The sequence below is a fragment of the Orcinus orca genome, chromosome 6, assembly GCF_937001465.1.
Source record: "Orcinus orca chromosome 6, mOrcOrc1.1, whole genome shotgun sequence".
Classification (NCBI taxonomy): Eukaryota; Metazoa; Chordata; class Mammalia; order Artiodactyla; family Delphinidae; genus Orcinus; species Orcinus orca.
In genome coordinates, this window is record NC_064564.1 from 6,416,373 (window position 1) to 6,432,873 (window position 16,501).

A 16,501-nucleotide genomic window follows, 5' to 3' on the forward strand; every position below is an offset into this window, starting at 1 on the left:
GAAGCTACTGCATCACAGCCCAAAGGCTATAAAGTGATTCTCACTCACTCCCTCACCCAGGCATTTGTCCACCAGATTGTCCAGAATACAGTGATACGACTGCAGGCTCTGGAATCGGTCTATCTGAGACTGCATCCCAGCCCCACCCCTTCCTCAGAGGTACAAGTTCTCTCTGCCCCACCTTCCTCACTTGCCAAATGGGAATATCAATACAGCATGTATCCTAAAATGGTGATGGTTAAAAGAGACAAAATACGTAAAATTCTTAGAACCCAAAGTAAGTGCTCCATTTGGGTTGGCTATATTTGTGTAATATACATTTTAATTTTATATACATAGCAGTTAGTTACAAACTACAAGGACACAAACTCTGTCTTCAAGGACTTAGTCTAGTAAGAAGACAAGCATGTAAAGAACTTCAGCAGCAAGCTGGCCATAACTGTTGTCATACAAGAAAAACATAGACAAGGTGCTACGGAGAGAAGATTCCATCCAGCTAAGGAAGTCACAAGAGGATTCTGGAGAGGTTTCCCATTAGAAGAATCATCAAAGATGAACAGAGTCTGGACAACGGGCACTTTGCATCTGTGCTGAAACACTCCAGTTTATATATAAATCATGAGGGCTTCCAGGTAAAATCCATCAAGTGGATGAACAGAAAGGACTTGGGGCCAGTTCCCAGAAGACCTGGGAAGCCTAGCTAAGGAGCTGTGCCTTTTGCCGGTTCCAAAGAAAAGCCACTAGAGGCTCGGCAGGGTCAGAATTATCCTTACTAATTATTTATCTAAACTAGCTTTCTGATCCAGATGACTATTTAGGCAGAACATGGAACTACTCCCTGTGACATCAAATATCTTAAATAAAGAAAACTCCATGTGCCTGAAAAACTGTCCATTTAGAAGGCTCATCTGACAACAGAATTTAGAGTATATTTAACTTATCCAGTCTTGAGGAAGGCAAACTATTGCTTAATTATCACTTTGAGAGGCAACCAGAGCTTTAATGGGCCATTCCTGAGAATAGAAGGAAAGAGGAAAAATAATATGCAAGAAAAATTAAGAAATCTTCCCCCACTCAAACCCCAGTGCGCCACATGAGGTCCCCTTAAGACCTCCACCTTACTGATTCACTACCAAAAAGTCATGTGATTGCTATGTTAGTGAAAAGTGTCTTTTCCTTGTTTGACCTAATTCATAGCAATCAGATTCTCACACGTACAAGGTACTGTCCACACACAGTTGTAGCTGCATTAAGAGAAGAGTTAGTGTCCTTGAAGGTGGACAGATGGGACACAGGTGCTGAGAAGAAGGAAAATGGGCAAAGAATAAAGAAAATCGACTCCAAAAAACTTCAGGTTAAGACGTTCAGTCATTCTTAAGCTTTGCAGATGTAGACACCACTGAGGAGCAGATGAAAACTATGAAGTTATTCTTGTTACTCTTAAAACTCAGGTTCAATATCTGTTACAGAGCATCGATTCTGTAATTCTGATGAGTGTCTCCCAGGCAGCTTTGCAATATGATACAAACCACCGATGTGGCTCAGAACAAACATGGCGGAACCATCACTCACATGGTCCATGGTCAGCGCAGCGCACGGGTGAAAATGGTCAAAGGAGATGTCATGATTGTTTACTGAACATATGTGCTTCTCTAAATCATTGTATCTCTCTGCATAGAGCACTGGAAATGAAGAGCAAGGATTTCCAAATGAATGAACACACAATGGCTGGAATAACTTGAAAGGAAAAGATAAAATTCCTATGAATATGTCAAACATACCAAGTCTCACTTTATACGACTGCTTCCTCAGTAAGTAGTCTCGGTGAGAACTGGCGCGGCAGCCGGCATTTCTTGAAGAGGCAGTATTTTTTTCTATCATACTGTCCGTTTGTTTCCAGTACTGTTTTATGGATCGTAGCCACCTTAAAATTTTAAATTACATATTATTTAGGCAGAACATGGAACCACTTCCTGTGAAAGGATTTTAAAGTACTTTAAATAAAGAAAATTTTATGTGCCTTAAAAATTACTTAAGGGAATAGGCCCTGGAGCCAGATGACCTAAGATCGGATCCCAGCCTCCTTACCATGGGCTGAAGCTCTTGGTTGGATCACAAAATCTCTCTGGGCCTCATTTACCACATTTAAAATGGAAATAATAATAGCAGTATGGAAAAGACTATCTAACAGTAGTAATGAAAACAATAAATCATCAGGGTTGTTGGCCATTTAAAGTAAATTAACATATGCAAAGCACTTAGAACAGCGCCTGGCAAGTAGGAGGCTTTGCTATAATTGTTGTTGTTAGTAGGATAAATAATATGGGGTTTTCAACTAATAAGGCTTCACCACCTTTCCAAACATCTACAAAGTGGGGCAACGCAAGAAATCTCAAGGTCCACGGCAGAGCATGTCATTGTACCATTTTAATTTTATTTCTTGGTAAAGGACAAAGAAAAAGAAACATAAATCGATAACTTCCGGTGAACCTTTTTTGAGATATGGGGGAAATTTCCCAGTCAGCTGCAGATCCAGCTGGGAGAACCCTTGATTTTCCTTTATAGAGTGTGGGCTTGCTCAGCACCTGCCAGGAGGGGTGACTCTGTTCCTTGAATATCCAGAGATAAGGTAATAAATTCACCAGAAAGTTATGAAACTCTCCAGAACCCAGATAGAAAGCATGACATTCAAACATTCAAAATAGATAAGCATTGTATCCGGACTAGAAGCTAATGCCTACTCGGTGAGATGCTCCGGGTTGCTAATGGTAGCAGAAAGGGCCAGGAAGGGACAGCAGACCATGACAAGGAGATGCTCCCAGACTTCTGCTCCAATTTCTCCACCAAGACAGTGGACCTATTAAAGACAAAAATTCTCCATTAAAAATGAGCAGAAGGTCTGAAGAGATATTTTTCCAAAGAAAACAAACAGATGGCCAACAGGCACATGAAAAGATGCTCAACATCACCAGTCATCGAGAAATGAAAATCAAAACCACATGAGATATCACTCGCCTCTGTCAGAACGGCCACCATCAAAAAGAGCACAAATAACAAGTGTTGGCAAGAATGTGGAGAAAAGAGAACGCTTGTGCACTGTTGGTGGGAATGTAAACTGGTGCAGCCACTGCGGAAAACAGTATGGAGGTTCCTCAAAAACCTAAAAATAGAGTTACCATATGATCCAGCAATTCCACTTCGGGGTATTTATCCAAAGAATACCAAAAGATATACCAAAAGATATACCAAAAGATATAAGCATTCCCCATGTTAATTGCAGCACTATGTATAACAGCCAAGACATGAAGCAATCTAAGTGTCCACTGAAGGATGAGTGGATAAAGAAATTGTGGTATGTATATGCAGAATGGAATATTATTCAGCCATAAAAAAGAATGAAATCTTCCCATTTGTGACAACATGGAAGGACCTCAAGGGCATTACGCTAAGTGAAATAAATCAACAAATCAGACATAAAAAGACAAATAATGATCTCACATGTGAAATCTTAAAAAAAAAAACCCACACACAAAAAAACAAGCTCAAAGACATAGAGAACAAATAGGTATTTGTAACAGGTGGGCATGGGAGAAACGGGTGAACTGCTTTTGTTTGTTTTAGTTTACTTTAAATAAATTAAATAATTTTTCAGTTGATTTAAAATCGGCGAATGAAAATAAGACAGGGAAACCTGAATCATCATACATGGTCTCCAATTACCTTTAATCAACCATGCCAAGTTTACGTAAATATTGGCAAATTCAGGCAAGAGAAAATCTTGACACAAATTCTTTTAATTCCCATAACCAATCCATCAATAATTCCTCTTTATCTTACCTTCCAAAATGTCTTTCAGATCTAAGTATTTTCTCCATGTCCACGGCCCCCAAGTCAATCACGATACCCTCCTGGCCACCCTCCTAGCTTCCCAGGCCATCCCCTGAACACTTCACATCACAGCCAACAGATACGTCTCAAGGATGAATTCCATCAGGCCATGTCCACAATTAAATTTCTTCAATATCTTCCCATTGCATGAGGAACAAACTATAAACTCCTGAACAGGGCGTATATGTTGTGCTGGGAGTAACCGCCCCCCACCTGCCTCTCCAGCTTCATTCAAGCCTCTCTCCCATCCTGCCCTGACTTTCCTCCAGACACACTGAACTTTGCTTTGTTCCCTGACCACATCTTTCCTACCCCAGAGCTTCCACATATATTGTTCCTTCTGCTCTTACCTCCTTTTGAACTTGCAGAGTTCGGTTCAATGTCGCCCCATGGGAAGACTTTCTGACCAGCCACCGCAGAGCCGTCCCCCTGCTGTCTCCCTCCCATCACCACAGTGGGGTCACACTGATCCATCTCGTCACCATACACACCGATGCGGGCTGCCACCGTCATGGGTAGGCGTAGCTGTCTATCCCCTTTTTTCCAATGATTCTGTGACTTACGCTGGGCATTCCCAGCACCAACAGTGCCTGGCATTGTGGAGATACTCCTTATATATTTGCTGAATTAATGAATGTCCTTTGACCAAATAAAGCAAATGGAACTAGATTTAGGGAAGATTCTCAAATATGGTCTCCTTTAAACAGATTAAACTATGACACCTGGCAATCAACTGGAAAGAACGTACCATCACAGCCAGACAATTAAAAAAAAGAAAAAACTTCCCCTGCCCATTTGGCTTTGCCCTAGTCAGATAATACACCAGCCCGTCGGCTTTACCCTGACATAAAATTGGGGAAACTGAGGTACCCCATGTCACAGCATTTCAAAGCTTTGAGACTAGAGTACAATTCAAGGTTCTAGATTGCCAAGACAAAGCTGTTGGATTTTTTTTTTTCAATATGAATACTCAAGGCCTTCAGGATGTAGCATATACAGAATGAGCGAAAAAAAAAACACATTCAAACCAATCAAAGCACAGCTCGCTTGGTAGCTTCAAGCTTTACAACAGGAAAAATTACGTGAAATACAGGCTTATCATCATTTTCCCCTTTAAACTGAAAACCCCTTGGAGCAAAAGAATTCTTTTATAATGTTTTAAGTCTCTTTGAATAAATATTCTTAATTCTGCTGTAAAAACTTTCTCAATATCCTTCATTTGCTCTATAAACGTCCATCATTTTCCATCCTGCTCTCTCTGCCCAGGGAAACTGACCCACAGAGGCTACTTCAAAAGAGCTCCAATGCTCTCTGGTTCCATTGGCTTTGGCCAAAGGAGAGCCTGGGCAAGAGACCTGAAGGAAATGAGGGTGAGGTCTTTGTGCCATTGGCCGCCTTCCTGGCAGGTTACCCTGAGCCAGGTGTGCTCCTCGGCTAAGGTAGCTGCCCCTTGCAAAGCGGCCAGCACACTCAATCTCCCTGTGGGTCTCATTGACCATATCTTTCCTTGTCCCTTTAGGCTGAGGGGTAACCTCCTCGCCCTGGGCTACTGCACTAACGGCACAGTTCCCCCCGCCCGCACACCTTTGCAAAAAGGTGTTCTTGAATTCGTCCATTTTGTGTGTGTCGTCTGTTTCCTGCTGGGACCACGACTGACAAGATACTGTACATAACTGACATCATTGTTATAGCCCCAAACTCTTTGCTTTGGAGATCAAAGATCAGATTTTTGGAATCTCTGTCCAGGAAAACTTATGCCCTGGTGTTGAGTTCTACTCCTCTGAAACAGTGGTCACCAAAGACAGCTCCTCTGCCATCCAGAGGTCCGCAGACAAGATACCCTGTCCTGAGCCAGAACAGGAAAACGGAGCCCAAAGACTGGCGTGATTCACAGGGGAAAGACAGTGTCCTCTGCAACCGAAACTCCACGCAGACGATGAATGCCCCGAAGCAGCAAATGTCTTCAGTGCGGCGCTTATGCAACCAGGAACTCAACCCAGAGAAATAATACCAAACCTACCTCATCAAATATAACATATCTGATCCTTTTCACCCACGCCTGGCGATGCGGAGCTAGCAGCAGAAGTTCAAAGCAGGCAGGCACTGTGATAAGTACCTAAAAACAAAAGCATTGTGCAAACAAAACAAACACTTTTGAGCACTTGCTACACCCAGATGTAGTTCTAAGAATATAAAAGAGAGAGTTAAAACTCCTGAAGGGACCTGCTGATTAAGTAGCATATGATATATTCGTTTGAATCTTGTGACACTGCAATTTTTATAGGTCAAAATGGTAAGATATCAGATTTGAAGTTTAAATTCTTATTTATAAGCATTCACGGTAATAATAGGAAGAGTTCATTGTCGCAGGTTTATTCCTTCAAAATCTGACCCCGAGGTTCAGTTTAGGTTGAAAACCGTTTATTAAAAATGAACAACTATGGAAGTTGGGAGAGGATGGGGCAGAGGGAGAAGGTGAACTTCAGAACACACCTGGTGACGCGTTGGCCCACCTAGCTTGGACTCTGGAGCGCATGGCGGCCATCAGTGCTACTCCACACGCAGCCGAAATGGCCAGTGTCTCTGCCGCAGCCCCGCTCAGTCCCAGGGTGCCGAAAGTGGGGCAGCACAGGGGCCGACAGCCGGCCTCTGTCGGACCTCACGCCCTGCCCCTGGGCAGCGGTGCTCTTACAAATGGCGATGTGGGTGTCACATCTCACATCTACCATGCAATGTGCTAGAGTCACGTTTTCACTTTCTGTTTAGCTGTAACTGTTTTCAGTGAGTTTAATAAGGAGGGAAACTGTCTGATTTACTTAACACCATGAAGTCCATCCATAAATACAACAGTTTGAAATTATGATGAGTATCCTTCCCATCAAGAAAGGTCAAGAAACAGTTATTCTGAATGGAAATGAGTTTGTCAGTTTTTATAACATGGGGTTCTTCAGATCATTTTCGATCCACTTATAAACCAAGATGATGCCATGAAATATAACTGAAATCTGCAATCAAAAGCTAAGTGTCCCTGAGAAAGATGAGCTCCATTTCTTACTCTCTGGAATATAACACTGTTAAATTTTCTCTAAAGCCACTTCATCTTTTATAAATACAAGAAAATTACTTCTACAAGCCCTTGTCAAGATACTGCATTTCTACTGAAAGAGACTTCTAAGTACTATCATATAATTCAATAACAAATGCATTAATTAGTGTATGTCCTACCTGGGAGTTTAGAGCCTCATGACGATAGTCCCGTGTAAAAACACCGCACAGAGATACACCGTTTGGCAGATTTTTGCTAAAACGATTCTCAACAGTTGCTGCCACCTGATTGACAAGGGCCTGATTGACAGGGGAAAATATCCATTAATCACATAATAAAGTACAGGGGAAACCTCAGAGAGAGAACGACAGGCACTGTCTAAAATTACGTACTGCTGGGAGGGCAGGAAGCTTCATCACCCCTTTCTCCTACCATCTGCCTAACCCACGGGCTGTCTTTGAGCTCTGTGACTACACGTGAACTCACTTATAACCTCAACCCAATGTAAAATGGGAAAACCCGGCTTCATCAGAGGGAAAAAGCAGGAAATGTTGCCCACGCATGACAAACAGCTGATACCCGGGCCACCAAGGCTTAGAAAGAAACCGTGAGTCTATGTAGAACGGCCAAGGAGGGCAGCCGGGATGGACGTGTGGTTCTCGTATTTGGGGGCATCCCAGACCTCTACCTGCGAGTGTACAGGGGACCCACACCCCGGACTAGGCAGGTGGTGGCCAGCGAAATCTGAGCGTGTGCAAACCTATACACATCTCTGTATTTCACACTCTATGCCCAAAAAAGTCTCACCTAGATTAAAATGTAAACTTTAAAACATAAGCATAAAGATACTAGAAAGTGGACATTTTCATATATTTGAGCACACTCGGAAACACTAAACGGAAATACTGATAGATCTGACTACACAAAGATATTAACAAAATATCATTGATATAACCGCAATATAGCAAAAAGATAAAATGACAAAAGTATATTGGTTATACTTTACAGAGAAAAAGTAATATACTTATTATACAGACTTCTGGCCAATCAATAAAAAGGCAATGCCCTTCCACTACAAGAAAAAGAAAATGGGCAGATGTCATGAACAAGTAGTTCATGATTAAAGAAATATCACTGCCCAGAAATCATACGGAAAGGCTCCCCAATCAGTGATCACAGAAATGCAGATTTATTATGAGATGGAAATTTTTACCTATCAGTATGGCAAAAAATGTTTAAAGATCATAGGAATGTTGGAAAAAAATAAGAGGATATATATACTTCCATATACTGTCAGAGGGAATAAAAATGGATTTAAACTTTTAGAAGAGTAATTTGGCTTCTAAAACCTTTGGGTTCTAAAACTTTTAGAAGAGGAATATGTATTGTGTTGAATTACCAATTCCACCTCCAGTAAGCTTCATTTTTCTTGACATATTTTATTAATTTCCTGCTATGAACACTTACTGCTTTCGTAACCGTGAAATACGAAAAAGTTACAATCAAAACTAAAGTGCTAATTTCAACTAATCATGTTGATCAGTCTGGTTCTGAGCCCAATCCCAAGTCACTCAACGCCACATTTTCCTAGGAACTAAAATGGAGTGAGATCTCATTTTAATCTGTAGAATCAAAGTTATCCCAAGTAAATCTGCCTTTCTTAACAGTAATCACATTAAAAACAAGGGGTTGTAAATGAGGATATGCAAACTTATACTTCCTGTAAATCAGCCTTTCTCCTAAATGACAAAGATCATACTTTCTGTATTTAAGCTTGGCATTAGGTGGTTCCAGCCATAAAAGAAATATGGCAAAACCACCTGGCATGAGAAATACATCAGGCACTGACGCCCAAGAGCAGACAGGATGCATCCCATCAAGAGCAGAGGCAACGCGGGGTTCCTAAAGACTCAACATTGCCCGACATAGTCGGGATGCTTCTCTCAGTTCGAGCAAAAAGCTGAATGACAAGATCACAGGACCAAACCTCTGCCTCACAGTGCTCTAAGGGAAGTATTACTTTGGCCTCTTGGACTGGAAGGAGAAAAAGCAGGTTAGAAAATAAAGTGAGACGCATGGAAACAGAACAGGCTGGTGGTCGGCTAGGGTGGGGCTAAGGGCGGGGAGAACAGGTGAAGGGTGTCAAAAGGTACAAAGTTCCAGTTATAAGATAAATAAGTCTGGGGATGTAACAGTGACTATCGTTAACAATACGGTATTGTGTACCTGACAGTTTCTAAGAGAGCAGATCTTAAAAGTTCTCATCACAAGGAAACAAAAAATGTATAACTATGTGAGGTGATTCATGATTCATGTTCACTAGAATTATGGGGGTGATCATTTAACAATACATACAAATATTGACCATTATGTTGTACACACGAAACTAACAGGTTACACGTCCATTTTATCTCAATAAAAGTGGAAAAAAATAAATGGCGAAAAAAAATAAAGAGAGCTAGATCTACCACATGACCACGTGCATTAAACTAAAAGAGGAGGTTCGGGAGTGAAAGAGAAAATTTAAGTCACTTGAACAACCTCCCAGCCCCCAGACCTACCTTGGTGGGGGCCACGTACACGACCACCCCATCGTCGCCATCCCGTAGCACCTTCTCCATGCAGTAGTAGGAGGCGTAGGTCTTCCCTGAGGACGTGGGGGCCACTATGACCGCAGACTCATTCTTGTCCACGACATCCAAGAGCTCTCGCTGCAGGGTCAGAGCACCGTTGTGTCAGCGCCACGAGAAGCACGTTAGCAAAACAAATACCTTAAGACACTTCCAGCATAATTCTCTGAGCCGCAAAGGAGTGGCTGCGAGTTGAAAACACACCAAAAGATACACGGGAACTTGTGAAGAACTCACGGCCTCCCCCAGAAGAGAGAATTGCAGTGCTTTTAAGCGTCTGGAGGTGGGTTTGTGTGTGAAAAACAGAGAGAGGGTCTGAACAAAATATCTTGTCCTTGGGTAGATATTCTTTCTGATTACTTGTCATTGACTAAGTGCACAACGGCTCTGAGAAATGAAGATCTAAGAGTATGTAGTTTTGTAAGGGTGAAAAAGTAGCTGAACAGAAAAAAAAATCAATGATGAATCATTTTACTACTTATCTTGTACTTTCTAAATAGAAGGATGCCAGCCCGTACTTTGGAGGGCATGTGGGACCTTCATTAAAACAGACTCCCGGGACTTCCCTGGTGGCGCAGTGGTTGAGAGTCCGCCTGCCGACGCAGGGGACATGGGTTCGTGCCCCGGTCTGGGAAGATCCCACATGCCGCAGAGCGGCTGGGCCCGTGAGCCATGGCCGCTGAGCCTGCGCGTCCGGAGCCTGTGCTCCGCAATGGGAGAGGCCACAACAGTGAGAGGACCGCGTACCGCCAAAAAAAAAAAAAAAAACAAACAGACTCTCATCCCTTTAGCCTATGCTTTTATTCATCAAAATGAGGACTAGTGAAAGGATCATTAGCCTGTGTGATGGGCAGAAGATGGAAAAGCCCCCCAAAGCCCCATCCTGCACACTCTCTGAATCCTGGTCCACTCTGGGCCGCACCTCAGAGCAAAGGCGACATCAGAAGAAGTGCAGCGGAGGCGGGCGTAGATACCTGGAGGGTCCTTAGCTGCTTCGTGTTCTGCACTTCAGGAAGGAAGGACCTGGTCCCCCTGCCCCAGAACAGCAGGCAGGGAGTTTCTGAGGCACTCCAGCATCATCAACACAAGGACGATAAAGTCAGATTCTGATAAGACCATCTGTTAGACTGAACCTCTGAAATGGCATTTTCATAGCCAAACATGTTTAACTGATAAGGTTCGAGGCGATTTTATAAGGTTGAATCAATGCAGAAACGCACCCTTTTATTCCTAATTTTCTAGCCATCAATATTAATTTTACACTTATTTATAGAAAAGTAGCTACTATGGTCACGGGTACAGGCTGTAAATATCTAAACAACTGTCTCTACTGTTTAAACTCCTTGAATGTCTCTGTCACATCTCTATATTTACATAGGATATCCTGCAGACACAGGGAAGCCTCCATAATGATACAATCGGATGACAAAGACAGAACTTCAAATATATACGTGTGAATCCATCAGAGTACCTCCAAGAAAATGGTCTATTTATGAAAAATGGATGATATGAGAAATTCACTTTCTTTAAATGGGAAAAAGTCTACATTTGACATTTCCCATGACAATTTTAAATAAGATGACTCAACATGAAGAACTTCATGCCAAATGTGCTGTGTGGAATCATGAGAAGCTCCTGAGATCAGATTTAATAATGAAATACAAAAATGTTTCTTTCATCCAGTCATTACCTGCCAGGTGTCAGGAATAAAGTCCTGGACTCTGGGGTCTGGATCTTTCCTCTCATCTCGTACCAAATACTGGCCCATGTACTGCAGCTGAAACCGAGCCGGCCCAATGCCAACTGAGTATTTATTCTTCTTCTTCTCCTTCATGTCATTTTCTGTGACCTATAGGAGTTTACAAGCCCATTTTGAAAGTGATTGTAAATTATAACATCCTTTAAATGATTAAAAATATTTTTTAAAATAAAATAACTGAAAACTAATTTTTACAAGAAAAGCATTTTACCATCTTTCAAAGTTTGCAATATTCATTGAAGAAATCTCTTACCACCTAAATCATTATCTTAACTAAGAGTAAATAGCACACATCAAGATCTTCAGATTATCCATCACGGCACTTGAGCTACAGTCTGATATCAAGACAACTGAACAGTCGCAATATAGTTTTTAAATGTTTTGCTAGAATTAAACACAGGATTAGTTTTAAGGGTCTGCAGAGACTATCTGGCATTTTTGTCCAGAGAAGCTTTTGTAAAATTTTCTAATTCTAGGTTACTTCAAGTTGGGGGAGCTGGATTACTAATAATGATTATGAACTTGGAGTAAATATTTTCAGTGAAAAAAAAAAACCCAGGTAACTGTGCTTATAAGACACTTGAGGTGCACCTAATAATTACTCTACTAGAATGGAGCTATTCTGAAAACATTACCTGCGCTGGATGCAAAGTACTTGCCAACTCCTCAAATCCTAAGTACCTAAGGCATCTGGCTATGAGTTGCCGATCTGCCTCTTGCAAAAGTTCTGGGTATTTTTCCATCACGGAGTAGATCCTTTTCATCATTTGAACAGCTATACTTAAATCTTTTGTGGTTTTACCTTGGTAAAGAATAAACAGCAAAACTGTTATAAAGGCCATCAAAAATAATAAATGTTTGATTGTCCAAGATTATTCACTCAGGCTATCAACCTGACCCAATTAAATTCATTGTCTTACTTAGCATTAATGGAGGTTTTGGAATACAGAAAACTCAAAAAAATGAAAGTGCAACTAAACACATTCCGACATCTCTGTGGATAACTGAGATGTAGCTCTGTAAGTGTTGGGGGAAAAAGGACAATCTTGTAGCTCATGATAGAAATAAGATCACTAAAGCCCAAGTTGGTCTAAGTTCTAAGGAATACAAATCTTTCCATGTCTTCTCTACTATGTTCAAAGAAAAATGTCCAGATGAGTCTAAATATCTGGTTAAAAACTTGGGCTTCCCTGGTGGCGCAGTGGTTGAGAGTCCGCCTGCCGATGCAGGGGACGCGGGTTCATGCCCCGGTCCGGGAAGATCCCACATGCCGCGGAGCGGCTGGGCCCATGAGCCATGGCCGCTGAGCCTGCACGTCTGGAGCCTGTGCTCCACAACGGGAGAGGCCACAACAGTGAGAAGCCTGCGTATCACAAAAAAAAAAAACAAAAAACTTGGCAACATTTATTGAACCTTAATGGTGACCAGAGATAAGTATCTGGTGTAATCACTGGAGCCTTTAAATTCAATCAGTCTGTTACACCTACCAGATCCAAACCTTGCTAATCCCTGTCCATTTCTTTACAGTCACTTACATCCTTTCTAGTCTCCCTCACGGCTGGTCTTTTCATACTTCACATGTTAGGGCAGTTTTGATTCGCCCTTTCTTCCAATCAACCTACATTTTATCTATTTAACAAATATTACCAAACACATACTGATGCTATAAAGGCTACAAAAGAAATTTAAGCCACTGTTAATCCTGATTTCTCTCAGGGCAACTGCAAATCCTGACACAACATCTTAGAGAGACCCACAGAGGCCAAGTCTTATGCTTCTCACTGGGATGAAATCCTCAGCAAAGTCTGTCGTTGCAGGGGCAGATTGAAGTTTGTAGAATGACGGGGTAGGGGGGAGAAGAATCCCCACTGAGCCCGTGTTCAACGGATTCAAGTGTGGAGACGACCAAGACAGACCAGTCAATGAGGTGTACTCGGAAGTACTGTCAGTTTGGAGGCATACTGGCCCCTCATCATTTCACCTGCCATCAACTTACACGTCTCTATCCAGCCATGTTTCTCTCTTACCTGCCTCTTCCTGCCTCTTCTTTTCTTTTCTACTATCTATTGTAGCAGTTGTAAAGTAGAGCACATGGAAACCACAGCAACTTCTGGAAGAACTCAGCATGCCAGGCAAACCTGATCCGAGTTTTGCCCAGAAAGAAAATGCTCGCGCTTCAGATCTCAGAGATGAATGACAGACTCTCCCTGGGACCTCGCCATCTGTGGGTCCCCTTAACAAGGCCCACAACTCTCTATGTGGTTGTTTGTAAACTTTGACTAGGAATTGATTTGAATTTTTTTATTGGAGTGTAGTTGACTTACATTGTTGTGTTAATTTCTGCTATACAGCTAAGTGATTCAGTTATACATACACATTCTTTTTCATATTCTTTTCCAATAGTTCCCTGTGCTCTACAGTAGGACCTTGTTGTTTATCCATCCTATATGTACTAGTTTGCATCTGCTAATCCCAAACTCCCAATCCTTCCCTCCCCCTCTCCTTGGCAACCACAAGTCTGATCTCTATGTCTGCATGTCTGTTTCTGTTTCGTAGGTAAGTTCATTAGTGTCATATTTTAGATCCCACATGTAAGTGAAAAGGAATTGATTTGAATTTGCTTATGAATGTGCTGTATCTTTGCTACTGGGACCCCCTTTGAGACTACACTGCTCATTGATAAAATAGAGGTAGTAGTACTTAGAGGACTTCTCCAAGGACAAAATCAGATAATGCATCTAAGGCTTCCCTAAGCCTTCTAACACAGACTTCCAGTTAATAAATAACAGTTATCATCATTAGATTTTTATTCTTTTCCAATGTATTCAAACAAACAAATCAACAGGCACTCACAGCCACATACCTTCACCACGGCAATGCTCTTTCCACGCTCTCAAGCAGGCAGTAATCCCCACCATTTCAACTCGAAATTTCACTGGGCTACTTTTACATGATTTCAAAAAATCTTCTAGGTTCTTTATTCCAGAGTTTAAATTCTCTTTCATTTCCTCCTCAATAGAAAAGGACAGAACATTCCATTTTTTCTCTTCTTTTTCTTCTTCCTTGGCAAACAGCCTCTCCTTATTCTCTCTAGTAATTTTTTCAGCCTTGGTCTCCTGCCCCAAAAAAGAAGGAAACATGTCATAAAACAAGTTGGAAATAGTCCAAGATGCCATTGCATGAATGAGACAATAGTTTTAAGTGTATATTGATTATTTTGAACGTCATCCCATTCTTGACAAGGCACAATCTTCATTTCAGTGTCTGTTTCTTAACACTGAAGCCTCTGTGAATTGAAATCTTTGGACAATCCAACTTAATGACTATAACGCCTCTGTGCAGATAATTTTTCTAGATTTCTAAGTGGTGTAGGTTATAAATTGAAGAGTAACTGTAATACAATCAGAAACACCAGGACCCTGGTTTTTCTGTCTCCTGATCTCTCGGGAATTGGTTTTCCTCTTTCATTCCCCATGGTCACCTCTCTACCCCAACTTGTGCTTCTAGATATTTCTTCCACAAAGCCTTGCTCAACTCTCCCAGCCTAAGTACGTATTCCTCCCCTGCCCGGACGTCTCTCTATCAAATGCTCATCACACGCAATGCAGTTGTGATTTTCCTTGTCATGAGACAGGAATGTGCAATAGTTGTCGGTGTGTCCCAAGCACAGCACAAGTTCATCCTCTTTTATGGGTGAATGAGGAAGGGGCAGGTAGGAAGGAATATCATAAATAAACCGGTTTGCTCTGTCTAGACAAGCATTTCCAACCAACTTACACACAATATAGACCCACTTCTACTACACTTTTACCTACTTGACTTATTAATGTGCAAAGAAAATTAGAGAACTGTTGTATCCATAAGAGAACACTGACAAACCTTCCATTATTCTGCTTAGTCATGAAACTCATATCTAAACTTTGCCTTTAATGAAGTCAATTTTCATTGTCATCACTTTCTCAGTATTTAATTCGAATCAGTGGAGCTTCTCCAATGTTTCAACTTCCCAAATGTACCGTCCTGTCCTGGGATAGCTCGGCATGGTTCTGTCTCAGTTAGGACAAGGACAAGCCCTGGCTCTTTGCCAGGTACAATGTGTTTGTTTTAGCTTGAAGTGTTGCTGGAAGAGCACATTTACACTGTGCTGAGGTTGTTTAATCTCCACGAGATAATTTACTTAATTTCCAATAATGCAGAAGATAAAAAAAACATGAAACTTTTTTCAGTCTTTATACCTTACACTAGGTAATTAGAATTTTTGCCAACTTTCTATTTTATAATCTCTCTCTCGAAAAAAAAAATAACTATATAAAAGAAGCTTTTCAGTAAATAAAAAAGGAATAGTTGTAATTGGATGGTCTCACTAAAGATCAAATTGGCTGTGAAAATAAAAAAGAGGTTGTCGCCACGAGGAGAAAAACAAAGACCACCAAGCTGGGCCTGAGGTGGCTTGTTGACTATTAAAGCAAAAGTCCTCATGTCTGCTCAAATATTTTTTTAACTTTAGGTATAACTGAAAAATTGTAGGATATTGAAAGTATACATCACGGTGGCTTGATATACATGTACATTGTGGAAGGGTTCTCCCCACTGAGTTAATTAACCCACTCATCAACTCACATATTTATCTTTTGGGGGAGGAGGGAGGGGAGAATATTTAAAATCTACTCTCTTAGCAAATTCAATGATATGATGTATGGTTATCCACTCTAGTCACCATGCTTCTCCTCTCTGTTTTTATGAGTTTGAACTTTTTTTTCTTTTGGATTCCACGTGTAAGTTACACCACGCAGTATCAGCCTTGTCTGTCTGACCTACATCACTTAGCACCTCTAGGTTTAACCACGCTGTCACAAATGGCAGAATTTCCTCCTTGTAACTGAATAATATTCCAATATATATACAGACCACATCTTCTTTATCCATTCATCCCTTGCTGGATGCTTACATTGTTTCCGTATCTTGGCTGCTGTGAATAATACTGTAATGAACATGGGAGTGCAGAGATCTCTTCTACATCCTGTTTTCTTTTCTTGGATAAATACCAGAAATGGGAATGCAGTACTATATAGTAGTTTTATTTTTAATATTTGGAGGAAATATACCATTTTCCATAGTGGCTGCACCAATTTACATTTCCACCAACAGTGCCCAAGGGCTCCCTTTTCTCCACATCCT

General features: G+C 41.3%; 1 protein-coding gene across 2 annotated transcripts in view; it reads right to left on the minus strand.

The window, feature by feature from the left end:
- Positions 1-16,501, minus strand: part of DDX60 (DExD/H-box helicase 60) — an 85,215-nt gene that overhangs the window by 37,526 nt on the left and 31,188 nt on the right. For both annotated transcript variants that reach the window (XM_012536315.3, XM_033403541.2), the window contains exons 14-22: positions 14,187-14,439; positions 11,959-12,125; positions 11,255-11,413; positions 9,496-9,645; positions 7,114-7,233; positions 5,909-6,004; positions 2,742-2,857; positions 1,782-1,924; positions 1,573-1,682 (exon numbers count right to left, since the gene is read on the minus strand). In XM_012536315.3, the coding sequence (XP_012391769.2) occupies positions 1,573-1,682; positions 1,782-1,924; positions 2,742-2,857; positions 5,909-6,004; positions 7,114-7,233; positions 9,496-9,645; positions 11,255-11,413; positions 11,959-12,125; positions 14,187-14,439 (1,314 nt within the window). The remainder of the gene's footprint in view (positions 1-1,572; positions 1,683-1,781; positions 1,925-2,741; positions 2,858-5,908; positions 6,005-7,113; positions 7,234-9,495; positions 9,646-11,254; positions 11,414-11,958; positions 12,126-14,186; positions 14,440-16,501) is intronic.